Below are 17,640 nucleotides of genomic sequence, written 5' to 3' on the forward strand. Positions count from 1 at the left end.
GAAGTAGACAAGGGAGATCATTGGATAATCTCGCTGGGAGTTTTTGACCTCAATCAACGGAGTTAATGACCTAGTTAGGCCTCACAAATTGGAACGGCAAGAAAAACCTCAGATTTATTACATTTTAAGATTTTTTGTCATGCGGAAATTAGTTTCTTTAGTCTGTTCCGTCGAATGTTAGAAGTCCCCTTGAGGGTGGTAAACAAGTAAATAAATAAGTAAACAAATAATATATCTTGTGCTTCACACATATTCGTTACAAAAAGAGTCCGAATGGAAAAAAGATGAATCTGATTTGCTCATAAAGAGAAGAATTAGGTACGTTTAGATTGTTGAAAAGTTGAAAATTCTTTCAAAAAAAAATGGAAAAAGGAGAAATTGAAGAAAATGAGGAAAACTTTTCAGTTAAAAAAAAAACTTGTTTAGCTCAAACACAACACTGCTTTCTGCCTTTTTACTGCACATCTGATGTCTGTAAATAAATAAATATGTAAATAAACAGATATCGACAGTTGCACCTGGTGTTGTTCTGATCGAAATCCTCAATGATCTCGTTAATGATCCGAGATCAGTCCAGGATGACTCATTTATGCGCCGATGTTGCCGGATAACATACGGACAGAACGTGAAATAGCGATTAGCAACGATTATGATACAAGAAAAAATGAACAGAGATCGATTCACGGCGAGAAATTTCTCGGGAAGAGCCTTGCATCCCGTTCCTGGGGAAATTTCTTTTAGGGGAGAATTAAGAAATGGAGATGTAGATGAAAAACCCATAATTAAATGGCAAAATCGATAAAAATCACAATAGTAACATAAATAATAGAAAATTTTTCGAGGAAAATGAGCGTAGATCAAGAATAAATGGATGGAATCGCAGCGATAGGATGCAGCCTCGTATCCGGAACGCTTTCGAGCCTAGCGATCGATCGATAATGGTCGGTGCTGACAGCGAAACGGGGTCAGTCATAGTGTAGGTAGACCCGATGACGAGAAGAGTTCGGGGCGCTGCGCTCTCAAACAAAACCAGCCAGGCCCCGCTCGCTCGCAGTTCCGTACGGCAATCGACGCGCAGAACGCAACTAGCGCAACTAGTTCAAGTGTATTTCCAGCATATCGATAGGAGTTTTCGATGGCTGCACCGAGAAAATCGATATTCCTTGCTACGATCCATCTTCTTGCGCGATTCCGGAGAGGAGGGAAATCCAGAGCTCGACCAGGTAACCGAAGAAGGATAAGCGGAGGAGGAATTAGGGGAACCGAGTGATTGAGTGTCTATTTGTACGGTGCCGGGTCGCGACGTTGACCGCCGTAAATAAATGGATTATTTTCGGTTAAAGAAGTTGGTTAAAGAAATCTAAATGTGTCGTAATTTCAGGATGCTGAGGAGGATTCATCCAGAAAATTCTCTCTCTCTCAAAAAAAAAACGAAAATCTTAGAAAGACGTTAGTGAGAGATAAAAAACCGGTCATCTACCAATGCTTGACAAGAGTCAGATTTCAAAATTGCATTAATAGAGCGGGTCAGGACCAAGTCTCCTTGTTTGTTTGTTTTTTTTTTGTTGGAAAAGTGCAAAATTCCCATGAGAGGTCCCATAAATCTGTCTGTATGAGATAAAAAGAGGAGAATTCACCAGGAGAGAGGGTAGAGTGGTGGACAACAATAATAATAAAATATTAATGATAAACACTAATGAATATAGCAAAATTAAATTAAGGAATTAAATGATGTAAAAATATTAAAATGATTGGAAGGAAGTACGAAAAAAGGAATCTGAAGGGCAAAAGAAGGAAAAGAAACAAGTAAGTAATGAATGAGAATGGTGAGAGAAAAGAGGAGGAATTTCTAACAAAAAAAAAATTAAAGAAGAGAATCAGAATTTCATAATTTATATAGTACATCTACAGTTTGTGAGCTAATCCCAGATATTAATGGGACCTTTGGCCGATTCAAGCAGATCAACACTGGGTACAACCCCTTACTATTAATTAAATTGTTTATTTATTTACACACTTAAGTCATAGACATCAAAATAGAGAAAACGATATTGTGCACGAGCTAAACAAGATTTTTTAAACATAAAAACAACACAATAAACTTTTTTCTTTTTTAAACATAATAACTCAATAATTGTCCTGTTTTTTCATCTTTTTCAAAAATTCCAATTTTTTCGCAGAAAAAAAAAACAGATGTAATCCTTCTCGTGTAGTGTGCATGGGCAGAATCAGAGTGCATGATTCGGGAGTTCCGCAGCACAATGTAATTGCAATGAATTTACTGATCAATCAATTAAACCCGTCTAGTAATCAATCAATCATTAGAAAGTCCGATCTGAGTTGATATATGATGTAGTTATTCGTAACAGGTTGTTTATTAGTTTTTTTGTTTATTTGTTTTTTTTTTCGAATAACTTATGTTGTTGACTACATGTTGAAGTTGCTCTCTGACCAGGATTCAGGAAAAAAAACACCAGAACTGGTTTGGATGTGTGAAAAATCATATTATAAGCCATTTTTTGAAAAATACGAAGCGCTGTAATATCAAAAGAGAAAATATTCCTCTAGAAGAACAGATTCGAAGAAATCATTAGAAATTCCTCCAGAAAACACTGTGAAACACGGATAAAACGCGTGTTTTTATGGGTTTTTTCGTCCGTAAAAATAAGAAATGTCCATGTTAATCGTGAATTTATGGATTTATGCAGAACCATTTGTTCCCTTCCCCTCAGAACAATAGCTTGTTTTTTTAAATGTCAACATTTGTTTTGATGCGGAAAAAAGCGTGTAAAAAATTCGGGATCCGTAAATCCATGTAAAAGGAGACATAACGTATCCACAGACGTTGATTGAGCCAATTTCGATCAGAATTAATCATATTGGACAGTAATTGACTCCGAGAAGAGTTTTCTTCTTTTTTTTGCTGAACCCTTGGCTTATAAACTAATTAATTAATTAACTAAGTAATTAATTAATAAAAAAAAGAAACAAAGAAAGATGACTCGTGATTACCAGTTCCCCTGCTGCCCCTGAAGACGACGAAAAGGAAAAGAAAGAGGAAAAAGATGATGAGAAGGACGAGGAGGAACACGAGGACAGTTTGTACGACGAAGAACAAGCAGAACCAGTTTTGAATAAATTTTTTTAAAAAAATAAGTCCAGCTAAAGATTGAAATGAAAATGCAGAAGAACGTAGGAACTGCAATGTTCTGATCGACAACCAATAAATCAGAAATAAATAAAATATCAGAAAATAAAATATAAAATAAAATAACATATCAAAAACAAATAAATAAATCAGAAAAAATGAGCCGAAGAAGAAAAAAGTGAGGGAAATAGGAATGAATGATCCAGTTAGATACTGAGAAGAGAAGAACTCTTCCAGAAAAAGTTCTGTAATATACCTACATAAATTGAAGCAGCTTCGTAAAGAAAACAGGTGTAGTCCTTAATATTTAATGTCGGGGATTTCATTAACCCGAGGAAAAAGTAGAAAGAAGAGAAAAAAAATAAAATTTATTTATAGAGGAAATATGCGCTCTTTTTGAAAGAAAATAACGAAAAATTCCCTTAGAAGTCAGGTAGATCTCACGAAACTACGCGTTACCATGTGAAAAATGGCATTTCTGAGAAATGGAGCCTTGAGTTACGAGATAAAATATACATAATTTTAAAATATACCATCCACACTGACGTATTGTCATGTTTTCCCGGATTACGGTACGCTTACGTTATCGTAAGTGACAAATACCACTTGTAAGCGCATTCAAAAAGCAATTAACGGATCAGAAACAGTTCCCGAAAACAGGATCGTCGGATCACAACGTTCAGTTTCGGTTCGGACATCATTCCGAGAAAATTCCAGAAAAGAGACATGGGCGTCTTCTGATTCTCTCTAAATGTTCAAAAAAGTCGATTAGCAAGAAATGTCTCGGTATCTTCGTTTAAAGTTATTATTAAATTGGAATCAGCTAATAATCAATATCAATCAATACGTCGTTGTCACCGTATTTTTGAAAAAAATCTCCTCAACTTATTGGACATGACTCTCGTCCGTGGACTTGGATTAGGATTTCCTACATTCTAGAAAAATTTGAGCTTGCGGTTTATCTTAGTAAACAAATTTTCTTTAGAAAAATTTATGACTGTGAGTGATTTTTTTCCTCAGATATCACGTGCATTAACAATGGATCTAGGATCTTGGAATAAATATGGGGAGAAATTTAAAAATAACAGAAATCCCTGGAAACCCTAATTCTTTAAAATTAAAAATTAAAAGTTAAAAGGTCGAAGTTAAATAAAAATAATAAGTAATATATAACGAAATAAGTAATGAAGTAAATAAAAAATAGACAATTAAATAAAAATAAAATTAGATTCATCGAAGCCGAGAAAATTAGGTCCTTGGCTTCGATGAAACCACCTTGGTCTCGGAACCGCCAACTATTTGAGACGAACTTCAATTCAGTATTGTCTGAGATTTATTTACGGTTTACACAATGATTTCCAATGAATCAGAGGTGTCATCCCAGACTTTTTATCTTTCCAGACAAGTCTGTCACCGATCCATCTTCCCTGAGGGATAAGAAGCTTGAACTGCTCTGAGCTGTTCACCGAACCAACGAACGACACGAACGATCCCTGACGGGGTTCCGGGGTTCCCCGCTTGCTTCGCCGAGGTGTGTCATCCTTGAACAAAGTTCTGTTCGACCTTCTCCGACTACCGTAAGAGCTCGCACAGAACACGGCGGTCTTCCTGTGGCGCGTTTACTGTCGAGAGGTATGTATGTATTCAGTCGCTTACGGCTCTGGTCCAACGATTGTCGTTGAAACGCATCACGTGACCCGACAGAGTTTCTGATCCCCGATCGATAACGTGGGGTTGAACTTCGAATCCCTTCTTTCACTTGCGTAAACCGAGACAATCCCAGCTTCACCGTTTCAATTGAGTGTTCTATGACATTCTCTTCTTGCTTGCTTCCGAAAAAGAAATAAAAATAAAATAGATGGAATAAAAAAAATTAACAAAATAGAAAAAATAATAGAACACAGTATTTACAGTAATATTGTAAATAAGATAAAAGTCGCTGGCGTATCAATCCACTTGGGATGCGTCAACGCGTTTTTCTGCAATTCGTAATCGTTGGGTCCCGGAACGCCTCTTAGCCTATACAATGACTTCCCGAGGGCAGCCGATGTATCAAGCCAGTGTTTCTGTCCTCCCCGACAAGCCTGGCACCAATTTATCGACCACAGAGGGATGAAAGGCTTGGTTGGCACTGGGGCGGTTTTGAACCATCGGCCCTGCGGCGGCCATAGCGGACCTCTCAGTGACTGTGCTACACCTGCCTAATATTTTATGAAATCACAATAATGTCCCTCTTACATCTCATCGTTTCTGGATAAGTTCTTGTACTTTGAATAGTGTGTTCAGGAAATGAAAAGGCCTGAGCTAAGCTTCCTTAGCTGAGCATATGTTATGCATTGCATTAGGCTTTCCGACTTGCACTTTTTTTTTGCAATCAATAGCAAGCGTTGAAAGTCTCAGAGTCCCTCCTTCACGAGGTCTAAGTCTCCTCCCCTCATTAGAGGAGTTCTTCTTTTTCATGGTATTATTGAAAAAAAAAATCCTTCAATGATAGATAGTATCATGGTTTTCCGGAGAGGAATAGGAGTTCCACTATGTAGTTTGAAAAATGGAAAATCCAAAAAATAATCAATAAACAAATAAACAATGATCTGCTTTTCGCTCTGGAAGCTGTAGGCGCAATCCATCCACATAAAGTGGTGATGCCAGGAGTCGTAAATTGCCTTCAAAATTGCTCCGACTTCAATTTCCTGTTGTTTTTGTTTTTGTTTTTTCTCTGGAAAAATGAGAGGGAAGTGGAAACCACTCAAGAATTCAAGGATTTTTCAACAAATATAATTCCATAGTACATAGAGAGCTCTACAATTACTGCACCTACTGTAGGATTTAGGAAAAGATCCAAATTTCATAGAAAAAATCCACAAACTGTGGACAAAGTGCACACAACTACAAAGTCCGAAAGCGATTTGATTCAAGATTCAATAAGACAAAAAATTTAAAAAATTTAAAGAAGATTTTTTAAAATAAATTTTTTATAGAGGTGATTGATCGAATCAAATAAAAGCCAAGTTCACAGCTTATTTTTTTTTACCATCCTCCTGGATTGTAGCATTTCCAGCCATTTCCATCATTTTCAAATTAGATTTTTCCATATTTATTGGAAAAATATGTATATAAACGGTTAGGCACCTCAACTCTTAAAAAAACCGCCTCGAGAACCCGAGATGATTTCCCCTGAAGAAAATTTGATCAGCGAGGTACCAAGCACACCCGTTTTTTTCTAATTTCTTTAAATGTAAGAAAAAAAAATTATGCATAGTCAACAATTCCTGAGAATTATCCCAGAAATAGGATGCCTACGGGGATCCTACCATCGTTATCGACTAAGTGTCAGGAACGAGAGAAAGACAAGGGAAATACATACAGGATAGGTAAACAGGTAAAGGTAAAAGTAAAATTTGCTCTAAAATGTAAAAAAAAATACCAATACATATCACCGGGAAGGTAGGGTAAAGTAAACACGAAGAAAATAGAGGAAAAAAACCCTTCAAAAAATTTTTTCATTAAAAAAAATCAGGGATTATTTTGTAGAACACTTATAGGTTTTTTTTAAATAAAATAAAGAAAATAAAACGAAAAATAAACGAAGCATGAAAAAACTATACAAATTCTATCTTCTTCTTACATAATTCAGGAATCAGGAAGGAATTCCGAAGGATCTATGTACTCCTCGGCTGGCGTGGCCTACTTTCAGAACCAGCCCTCTCTCTCTCCCTCCCTCCATCCCAGGTCTCTCCAGGAAATGGGAATTGGGTTTAAACCAGGAGACAATGAATACGAAGAGAACTAGGCGACCAGTCATGCCATGTTGAAAAAAATAGTTCCAAATTTTTTTGCACAATTTTTCACGATTATTTCTCCTTGGAAAAATGCAACGATTCAACATTTTTGAATTTTTCGATTTTTTTAAGATTTTTTTTTAGTGATTTAGTGCTCTGTGTCCTATATGTCACTAGGTTATCAATATAATTTTGGTGTATTTGTGAACCATTTCGATACTTACAAGCGTCTTTCCCCTCTACATGCTAAAAATCCAGAAATCTCATAAATTTCTCACGAGCCCTCGGCGATTTCTGGTCGTCGAATTGTTTTTGTTTACAGTCATTCAATTGTGATTTTTCTCCGCAGTACATAGAGTGTAAAACAATCTTTCGTGTCTAAAAACGCTTGTTTACATCTTAATGCATGGTTCACTTGAATAGCGATTAATGAACATCCACGATCCATCTTTGGGTCAATTTGTTCCCTTTTAAAGGGATTTTGTAGGAGAAAATCAAAGAAAAATTTAGCTCGCTGAACATTTTTCTTTTTAATTTCAACGATTTCACCTCTGTCGTCGACGAGAAATGTGTTCAGCTGCCTGAGCGCTCCTTCAATTCCGGAAGAGGACAAAGGTAATGAGTGAGAAATAAATTATTTTTTATTTCAAAATTATTTCAAAGTATTTTTAAAATGACTATGAACAACCGTTTTTTAAATTTTTAGTTTCTATTTCATTTTCAATTTTTTTGTCATTATCATTGAAATTATTTTTAATATTTGGCTTTATTATTGTTGTATCACTTTTTACTTTTATTTTTTTGCATTAAAATCAACAGATGCCTTTTTAACAATCGAAATGCTTTCTTGTCCATTTCCGACGCGGTTTTTCTCATTATGTTTTTTCATTTATGCATGATAAACAAAAATTAGACGGAAAAGATAACGGAGAAGAATAGGACGATGTTGTCCAGAATTAATGAAGGATTTGTGGAGCTTTTTAAGATTTTCGGAGCTTTATAAAAGTTATTTTAAGTTTAATTTTGCATAAATAATCATTCTTTGTACTTAACCCGTAACGTGTTGTCGCTGAAATCAACAGCGACAAAATGTCGCTGAGAAAATATACGCATATTTTGTGATTTATTGTCAAAACGGGATTTTTGTGACGAAAAATTCACATATAATGAAAAAAAACAGCAGCAGCAGAAAGTGGATTCGTTTCAATCTTCACAAATGAAACCCGGGAAATTTTTCCCGGGATTACTGGTCGTTCGGTCATTTTTATTTATAGCAGCACACAGAACATCCAGGAAGAGTCCATAGTACATGCGCCAGCCACGCATGAGGTTGATTCAAATCGACAGAAAAATTCTCCGATAAATAATTGCGGGGCTAGTGGAGAATCGAATCGAATTATTGGAAAATTTTTTGACTTTAAGAAAAAAAGACGTCTTTAACGATGAACGCACGTGACAATAGATAACAGTTTTGAAAAAAATTGTAGAATTTCCGGAAAAAATTGGCAAAATTAACCTTCATTTTGTGTTAGAAATGAGCAACTATTTAGAAAATCTGTGTTTTTCATTTTCTTTTTTTTGCTTATTTCATTCTACTTATTCGTTTCCTTTTTGATGTTTGAAATTATTTTTCTTGGTTCAAAAAAATTGTTGTGAAATAATAATGGTAGAATTAAAAAAAAACAAAGAAAAATTAAATATTAACGGCAAAAATATATGAAGAGCACATAGTAAGCGATATAAATAATATATAACAAATAGTAAACATCATAAATAAATAACAATAAAAAGGTGATAACATAGGAATAAGATATGAAGTACAACGTAATTTAGAAGCAATTGAGCTGTTAGAAATTTTTCTTTTAATTACGTGGGGTCATATCGCTAATAGCGGCACAAAAAAAACGATCGGATTGGACCTAGAGGCTTTGAATAAGTTTAAAATCACTCCTTTGGTCTCCTCGTAAACAGTGCGACAAACTATGCTATCAGCGATTAATCATCGCTTTCCGCTGCCTCCGATTGTTGCATGACGCAATGACGCGGAAAAATCGTGGGAATATTGTTGAGGACAATGGAGTGAAGCCTAAAGAAGTAGCGAATATACCCACAATTGAGAATCACCAGTAAATAAAACCAGTAAAATAGTAAACAAAATTGAAAATTTCAATTTCACTGCTTATTGCGTATATTTTCAGAAAAAAAGGGTGAACTTTGCTGTAAAGTAAGAAAAAAAAGTAATAAAAAAAATAAGTGATCTACGTCCTTTTTTGTTTTTGTTTACAATACCCTACTTATACGCGCTTTCAAATAAACAAAAACAGATAAAATAAATAGCAAATATAAATAGTAACCAACGTTCTTAGAGTATTACTATATATTTAACTACTGTTATAGATTTATAAACTAACTAGAGATTCAAAAATCACTATAGATTTAAAAAAAAATAAAAATAAATATTTCCAGTCTGTGAATCCAATTGTGAAATTTCAATTGTTCAATGCAAACAATTGGGTTTTTTTTTATTATTTGAAATGAATTAATATGACAATATCTCGGCTCAATTAAACAAATAAATAAATAAATAGCTGTTGCCGGATGCCGGTCAACATTCGGAAAAAGCGGCAGGGAGTGAGAAAGTGAGACAGACCCGCGCCGTTGTTATTACGACTAATGTTCGAGCCCGAAGTGGACCTTGGCTGACATTTTCAGGAAAAAAAAATTCTTGAAAATCATTTTAAAGTACAGTATAAGTACATAAATACAGTAATAATTGAATCCATAAAATCCCGTTGAACGAAAAAAAATGTCGAAAAAAAATTCGAGAGGATCCTACGGAATGCGAATTAGCAAAGAATTCCGTTGAGTCATGCTCATGCCGATTCAGATGTTCCGATCCCGGAACATCCGGAGATCAACGCCTAAAAATTTAGTTATGGAAAAATTTTATGTAGATTACTATTCGCGTGACTTATTCCTGCTTATTCTCATTCTACTCTTCTCGTTGCTGGATTTTCTATTGTTTATTTGTATTCATTCCTTGTCTCTTACTCTGGGCACGCCTTTGAGCGTAATAAATAAATAAATAAATATATAAATAGATTACAATCATCTCCTCAAATCTTTTAATTGTAATCCACAAAGCGGCTCCTATTGCCTCGTCCCCTATTTGACGCTTCAACTCTCGCAATTCATTCTTCACCAGGACCAGGATTTTCGTTAATTTTAAATTTTTATGGTTAAAAAGAAGTCACGGACCACTCTTAATTTGTATGAGTTCAATCTAAAGTAATGTCTGATGCTAATAAAAATTGTTTTTTTTTTCTTGCTGGTAAGGTTAGAAGTCGGGTAAAACCGGGGGAAAAAAATTAAAATGGAAAGCGTTGGGTCGTTGTTGGTTTTTTTTCCCTCTTCAGTCCATTAATGCATGCTGGGAAAAGCCAGAACGGGAGTCATCGCTGCTAAAAATTTATGGATTCACATCCACGAACAGAGATGCTAATTTCATCGTTCTGAATCTCTTAGCCGTCATCGATCACTTGTTTTAGGAACTTTAATGTCCTAAGTTACTGTTTGGCAGCCCTTATAGGTGCTATTTGTTTCTTTTTTTTTTGGTTTCTAGGATTTTCTGAAATCCTAAAAGAATTTCTTCTTAGATTTTCGTCGACGACATTGCTGAAAGAGCATAAGTTACGTTTTGTTTATAATTTCTCGGCGAGGTATCCGCTGGAAGGAAAATCCGGAAATTTAATAGTGATAACGCCGTTGCAAATGACTAAAAACCCCTCCGAATCAGCATGGAAATAGAAGGTTCTCGAAAAAAGGAAAAAAAATGTGAAATGAGGATAGTCCACAACTCAAAGGCCCTTCTTTAAGGATCACATTCGTCCATTATTCCACAGAGCGATGGAAAAAATCGAGAAAATGTAAGACCGGAAAAAATTGGAGGATAATTTCTGCCGATTTGTGTAATTAGTACAAAGGTACCTCAATAAAAATGAATAAACATGCGAACAGAAGCTTGATGAGCAAAATAACATATTTATTTATTTGTTTATTTATTTACATCCACCAATAGTGCACCAGAGAAGAAAGAAGAAGGAAACACACCTTGTCTAAGTGAGAACATTTTGAAACATCACTTAAAAATTGTGATATCACAGCAAAAATAAAAAAATAATGGTAATAATAATAATAATAACAATAATAATAATAATAATAATAATAATAATAATAATAATAATAATAATAATAATAATAATAATAATAATAATAATAATAATTAGACTCACTGATACGTGGTTTTAAGTAATACGATAGAATGGGATCCTTTCTTCCTTTCCTTCGATGATTCGACGATCTCATCTTTTTTAAATTTACACTATTCAACATATATAAATTTATATTATCATTAATATGTTATTATTATTAACTGCTTGATTATTTAAATTGATATTACCCATTTATAATTCCATTTCATTTTTTCTGTGCCCGTTCCATAATCTCAGCCACCAAATCCTTAATAGGGTTCATTTTTTTTCCACGAGAATGCTAGAAGAAAGAGATTATTGTTATTATTATTATTGAATTATTAAGGGATTATTTTCTTAATTCTTTTTTTTTCTGTACAGGCTTAGGGTGCTAATGAATAGTGCTAATTAAACAACGAAATATGAGGGGAAAAAAAGCGAATAGAGGAAGATGCTGTGTAAATCCAATAATCCAAAGCCGGGATTTAACAATCTCTCGTTTTTTTCCCCCACCCCATGGAACGAATCCAGTGCACTTGAAGCGGATAGAGTCGAATAGCTGCACTTTGTACACGGCAGGCAAGAACATTGATCCTATAGGCAGATTATCCACAAAGCTTGCTTACTGCTAAACTTAGCAGTACATAAATAAAAACACAATAAAAATCTATTAGAAATAATTAATGATAATAATATTAGAAATAGGAAGATTAGATTAGAAATATTAGAAATAGGAAGAAAAAAATTAGAAAGAGGCATTTCCGATCTATGCAACTAAAATCAAATAAATAATGGTATCGAATAATGGTAAAATAAAATGGAGAACGGCAGTAAAATAAAGCAATAGAGTATAATAAGTATAATAAATAAAGTTTGATAATATATAGTGAAAAAGAGTTCATAAAATTAAAGCAAAAAAATTCTCCTAAAATTCTCTCTTAAAATCAAATAAAATTCTTCTTTTAAAAAAAATTTAAAAAATGAAAAAGTAAGAAAATGAAGGATCGCGTCCGCAGTGCTGTTTTTAAGGATATTATTGCATCTTATTCAGAGAAAAAATACGAAATAACAGGTTTTATTCAACTCATGGAGTAATGTAAGGAATTTTTCCCCGAAAAAATCGTAAAAATACGCATTAAGTGCTCAGAACAACAATTCTTTAGGCTGTTTACTACTGTAATTAATGCTAGATAATTTTTCTATTGATATTTTCTATTATTTTTAATCCTTCCTTCTTTCTTTATAGTGAAAAAGGTGGAAGTATCAGGAAGTGCACTTTTTCTACGATTCAAATTGAAAGGTCAAGGTCATCAATAAGCACAGAAGAGCTGTTTAGCCCCGTCATTATCGATATTTTTCTATTTGCTCAGCTATTAAAGTTTAAAAATAAGAAAATTACCACCATACAAAGCTACCTATATGGATATAAAACTATTTATTTATCATTAACTACTTTACTACTACTTCATTACTATTTACTAACTATTTTAAACTGAAAACTGTGCATTAGGATAATGAGGAAGCTGCATGCACTGCACCCGTCGTCTTTTTAACGGATAACGCATGGGTTTTCTGGGAAAAGAGAAAACGAAATAAAATTTAACACGATAAGAATAGCGTGAGAGGAGTTACGAAAATAGTAAGAAATAGAAATGATTGAAGAAATTCTTTTTCACATGTTATATGGACGTGAAAAGTTAATAAACTGCTTATATTATTCATATTTATTTCGTATACAATAACTATAGCATTCGTTCAAAGAATTCGTTAAGAAAATTTCTAAAAATAGCTCTTTCCCGAGAACGTTAGCGACTGCAAAAGGAGACACTTTATTCTACAATTTGACGGAAATAGCAAGAAAATAGCTCGATGAGGATAATCCACCAATAATTCTGGACAACGTTAACGTTCGTTCCACTTCCTTTCATGTCTTTGTGTCACATTATTTACGTTTACTATGTCAAAATCTAGAAAAAAATGAGATAAATCCGGAAAAAGTTGAGACCAGTACATTTTGTGGATATTCGTGGAAATATGAAACACTTTCTAAAAAGTCTCCAAGAAAAAAAAAAGAAATTTCACAGTTCAATAATTTATTTGAACTTTTTCGTTCATCGTAAATGAAAATTTTTTAAAATTGAAATGAAAATTTCCTTTAAAAAAATTGAAAATTTCCTCATTAACGAAAACGCTGGTGATGTAAAGCTAGAACGAGACAAAAAATTATTTTAATCCTTCAAAGAGTAGCACAAAATCTATTAAAATACTAAGAAATACGTTTTCGAATCTATCAAAAGCAAATAAAAAATTTCCCTCAAATCAAAAAAAAAATTCTCAGCAAAAAAAAAATCTTTTTATTTTTTGTTTTCCGTTTCATTCAATATTCTTATAAGGTTGTTTCTACTCGGGACGTTGCTTCTGTCGTTGCCGTCTCTTTTTCGTCCTCGGCGTCCTCGGATTTCTTTTTCCTGACTAGTAAGTATTTTCTGGATTTCTAGTTGCTATAACCGTGACAATGATAGGAGGGAAAAAATAATATTGAATATAAATCCGAGCACTAATGGAGACTACAACAACCACTATTTTTTTTTAAGAAAAATTAGTTTAAAAAGTTATGAAATTACCCTGAGGAGAAATGAGGAGAAAGTGAAAAAGTGGATTGGACCTAACATTTTCCAACAAAAAAAAAAAGACTTTTTCTTTTTCTTGACTTTCAAAAAAGAGTTTTTTTTTGGAGAAAAGTTAGGTTCAATCCATTTTTTTTACTTTCTCCTATTTTTTTTTCATTGAATCAATCACTCTTTAGAGATCTCGAATATTGAAAACAATGTTTATCGATGAATAACTAAGGATCTTTTGGTTACTGCGGTTGAACCGCAACACGTTTACCTGGCAGGGAACTGCTGTCTCGAACATAGATAGCACAGTTGTACCTTCTTTTTAATCGCTTCTCCACAACCCCCTTCCATAAAATCCTAAAGAAAGCGACTTGACAGTGACAGCCGCTATGAGAAATTCATATAAAACTTGGATATGGTGGCAAATAATTGCAGATCCAAGAACAGAATCCTCGGAAAACGGAAATTTGAGAGCACCCGCATAATAAGCAACACTAATTCATTCCAAACTCTATTTAGAAATGCAGTTTTTTCAGGATAAAATCCTCTAAATTCTCTTAATTCTAAATAAATAAAATAAACAAATTGAAATTGTTCTTCAAAACCAAACCGGCCGGTCCAACGAAATTATACATTGGTGTTACTATCTACCGTTACTGCTACTCTTTCCACTCGATTATTCGAATATTCGGATAAAAAAAACTCTTCGTCTGAATTCTGAACTTCTTCTGAATTTCCCTTTTAGCAAGTACTCTTCTGAGCTCTTCAAATATTTATTTTATCGGATTCTTGGCTCTTTTTCAAATAAGTCGGATAATCGGATGTTTTTTTTTTCGGGTTTTTGACATTTTTTTGTTTATTTGGTCGAATTTCTAACTTTTCCTCAGATAGTGCAGATGCCCACATTGTTTTGAGAATTCCCAGGCATATTCGAATATTCATTCGAACTTGCTTATTCGAATAACATCGCAAAATTCATTGCTTTAATGTACTTTACGATAATCCTTAGCAAAAAAATGGAAATCCCGGTGAAATTTTATGAGACAATGGGAAATTAGATAGAACTAAGCTACGGAGAGGACTTTAATGGATGGAAAAATTTTTCCATTCGAGGATGACACTGAGGAATTCACAAACAATTAAGACAAAAAAAGTTAAATGAGCATTTCGTATGGATTATCCATAAAACAGTGCAGGTTCTGCTTCAACAGCGACAAAACCTTCGCCGAAGAGTATCGTTTTCTCGATTGGGTGCTGCGGTCGAACCGCAAGAACTTTGTTGTGCGTTTGATTGTAAAGATTCTTATTCGGCGCTTATCACTAGTAAAATCATTCTTTTAAATTGAGCAATTTCATCATGAAGACTGTGTAGATGTTCTCTTATCCTGCGGAACTCCCGAAAAATTGGAATGTTGTCGTGAGGTTGAAATAGATCCTGAGGTTCATGAATTCTTAGATCTTTTAATGAGTGGAATAAGAAAAATTAATAGAAAGAAGAGAGCGCAGTGTTTTTTTCGGAAGTTCCGCAGCACAAACAGGAGCATTACAAATAGGCCAGCGGTTAGTGTCAGAAGAAATTTCCAGTTTTTGCCCTCAGATTTTCCAGGTTTTTTCTCTGGAGTTCAAGGTCAGCAGAGAAAGTGAGGAGAATTTTCATAAAAACAGCGTACTCGTCAGGAACTTCCAGAATGTTAAGGTTCTAACGGTTTTTATGGGAATTGATCGAGTACTCAACCTCAGTAGTGACATCACCACCCAGTGAAGTTATTAAATGGATTTTTCCCTGATGTTTTCCCTGCTCAGTTCTCATTGGGTTTCCCACTAGTTTCTCCAGGAATCCTTATGTAATTATGTCTATTACCGGCTGTAACTCACAGCATGGCACGATGCTGTCGTCAGCATCTTTTCCCTCGATGAGTTGGCGCACGGTAAATAAGCGGTCATATGGATTTTCAGTCGTCGAACACGGAAAGAAAACCGCTCCTACATAGGATTCTTCCTAAAGGGCATCTGATTACTGTACTGATGAATTCTCGTTCCCCCAGGCACTGTGACTTTGATTTGACGAACTTTCTCCACCACCACATCCCGTCGGTCCCCAACCACCACCACCACCACATGCATTGGTTCGCCGGAAGCTGAGTCGTCCATAAACTCGTAGTTCGTTCCCAAAAATCACACCGACATCGGGGGAACGTCTTCATGTCGGCAACGGTTCCAGTGGCCTGCTGATCCCGAACAGCTGATTCCGGGGAATTAGCGAATTCGCTCTTCCCCCCGTCTATCTCGTTTTCTTCTATCATCTCTGGATACTGTCGAAGTGTGTGGCACTACGCCTCAGCTGCTTCTGCGTCTCTCACGTCAATGCCGTCGCTCTCGTTTCTCTACACTCTCGCCGCTTGAGGGGTATAGAGAGCAACTAATTTTGCAATTCATCGTCACCATTCTCCAGAAGTCCTTCAACGATTCTTGCATCGTCGCAACTTCTTCGATTCCACTAAAGGTATGTTCACACTATTCCTACACTTTTCAGGATCATTTCACAATGGGCGGAGCGTTCGTACATAGTTTATCGATTTATGAGGAGGAAGTAAGTTTTGCTGAAAGTTGACTGCTAATGTCTAAGGTTTCGAATGGGTTTAAGGATTCAAAGAGGTTCTCTGGAGTTCGTAACGGGAAAATCCATAGCGGTAGCGGTTTGTTTCGGATAATCGGTCGAATCTTTGCCGAATAGGGCTAAAGAGACGTGGTGAGGCTCTTTGCGAACGGGTTTTTTTTTTCTACGCGGGTCCACGTGGAATATTTCAGTTAGGGTTTTTAGTGGTACGCGGGTCTTTTGTAGGAATTAGCAACTTATGCGATGGTTTTTTTCCCGCTATAGGTATTCCACAACGCTATGCCATGGAATTCGTGGAATCCTTGACCTAATTAGGCTGACTAGAAGTTTTCAGAGGATCGGTGCCAGGACAGCTAGCTATGGGGAAGTATTTTCCAGTGGTTGAAATCTTCCTCCGGATTAGCTGGGTGGTTGAAGGAACACCTATGACCTATGTGTTGACCTCTAGCGATCATCTGGACACCGGAGATACCACCAGCAAAAGGAGTACTACTCTAAGTAGTTTCTCGTGGATTTCTTTTCCAGAACTGCTGGACGAAACCTTCGCGAACCCTGGGTTCAAAACCTTCGCTCAGCTCATCACCTCCGCCAAAACGCTCTTCTCGTCGCCTCGTGAGGCAAAGGCAAAGCGGTGGACGGCCAACACAAACCGCTCCCGGCGTTCATCTGCGGTCATCGGTTCAACCGCAGTCCGTTACTGGTCATTGAACCACCGGATCGTTCAAACCCTACCCTACCCTACCCTGGCTCGACTTTGTACTTTGTCAGCTACTCTCGTGGATCGTGCTATGGGCTGGTCGTTGTTCCTAAGGCCTCAGCCCCCTCATACACTCTCCCCACCCCACCGCTTGCATTCGCCGCATATCGATCGTGCACCCTCCGCCAGTCGCACGCTCTCTCACGAACCGTCTGATCGACAACCCATATGAATCAAACAGTTCCCTATCTCGGGGTGCGTGCTACTCTTTTTACTTGATTTTATGGATATTTTATCCTTGTCACCCGTACATCCATCCTATATTACCGTATCCTCGTCGAGAAATTGTTACCACGTTGCCTAGCACTTTCGGACTCGTTCGGAATTACCCTCAATGGCTTGTCCTTGTGTGCCTCTTGGTCGCCTTCATGAAATCCTCCATAATTCCTTATCGTTTCTCGGCTCACCTATATTACGTTTACACGTTAGATTACGGTAATAGTGTTGATTTAAATCAAATCCACACCATCG

The 17,640-nt window shown here is 35.7% G+C and overlaps 2 protein-coding genes across 2 annotated transcripts; both read left to right on the forward strand.

The window, feature by feature from the left end:
- Positions 1 to 890: 890 nt before the first annotated feature.
- RB195_004260 (uncharacterized protein) lies at positions 891 to 3,148 on the forward strand (the record flags this gene model as incomplete). Its single annotated transcript, XM_064181437.1, has 2 exons — positions 891 to 964; positions 3,016 to 3,148. The coding sequence occupies 2 exons, from the start codon at positions 891 to 893 to the stop codon at positions 3,146 to 3,148; spliced, it is 207 nt and encodes a 68-aa protein (XP_064033289.1).
- A 13,623-nt stretch (positions 3,149 to 16,771) lies between these two features.
- RB195_004261 (uncharacterized protein) lies at positions 16,772 to 17,341 on the forward strand (the record flags this gene model as incomplete). Its single annotated transcript, XM_064181449.1, has 1 exon — positions 16,772 to 17,341. The coding sequence occupies one exon, from the start codon at positions 16,772 to 16,774 to the stop codon at positions 17,339 to 17,341; it is 570 nt and encodes a 189-aa protein (XP_064033290.1).
- Positions 17,342 to 17,640: the final 299 nt, after the last annotated feature.

The sequence above is a fragment of the Necator americanus genome, chromosome I (assembly GCF_031761385.1).
Source record: "Necator americanus strain Aroian chromosome I, whole genome shotgun sequence".
NCBI lineage: Eukaryota > Metazoa > Nematoda > Chromadorea > Rhabditida > Ancylostomatidae > Necator > Necator americanus.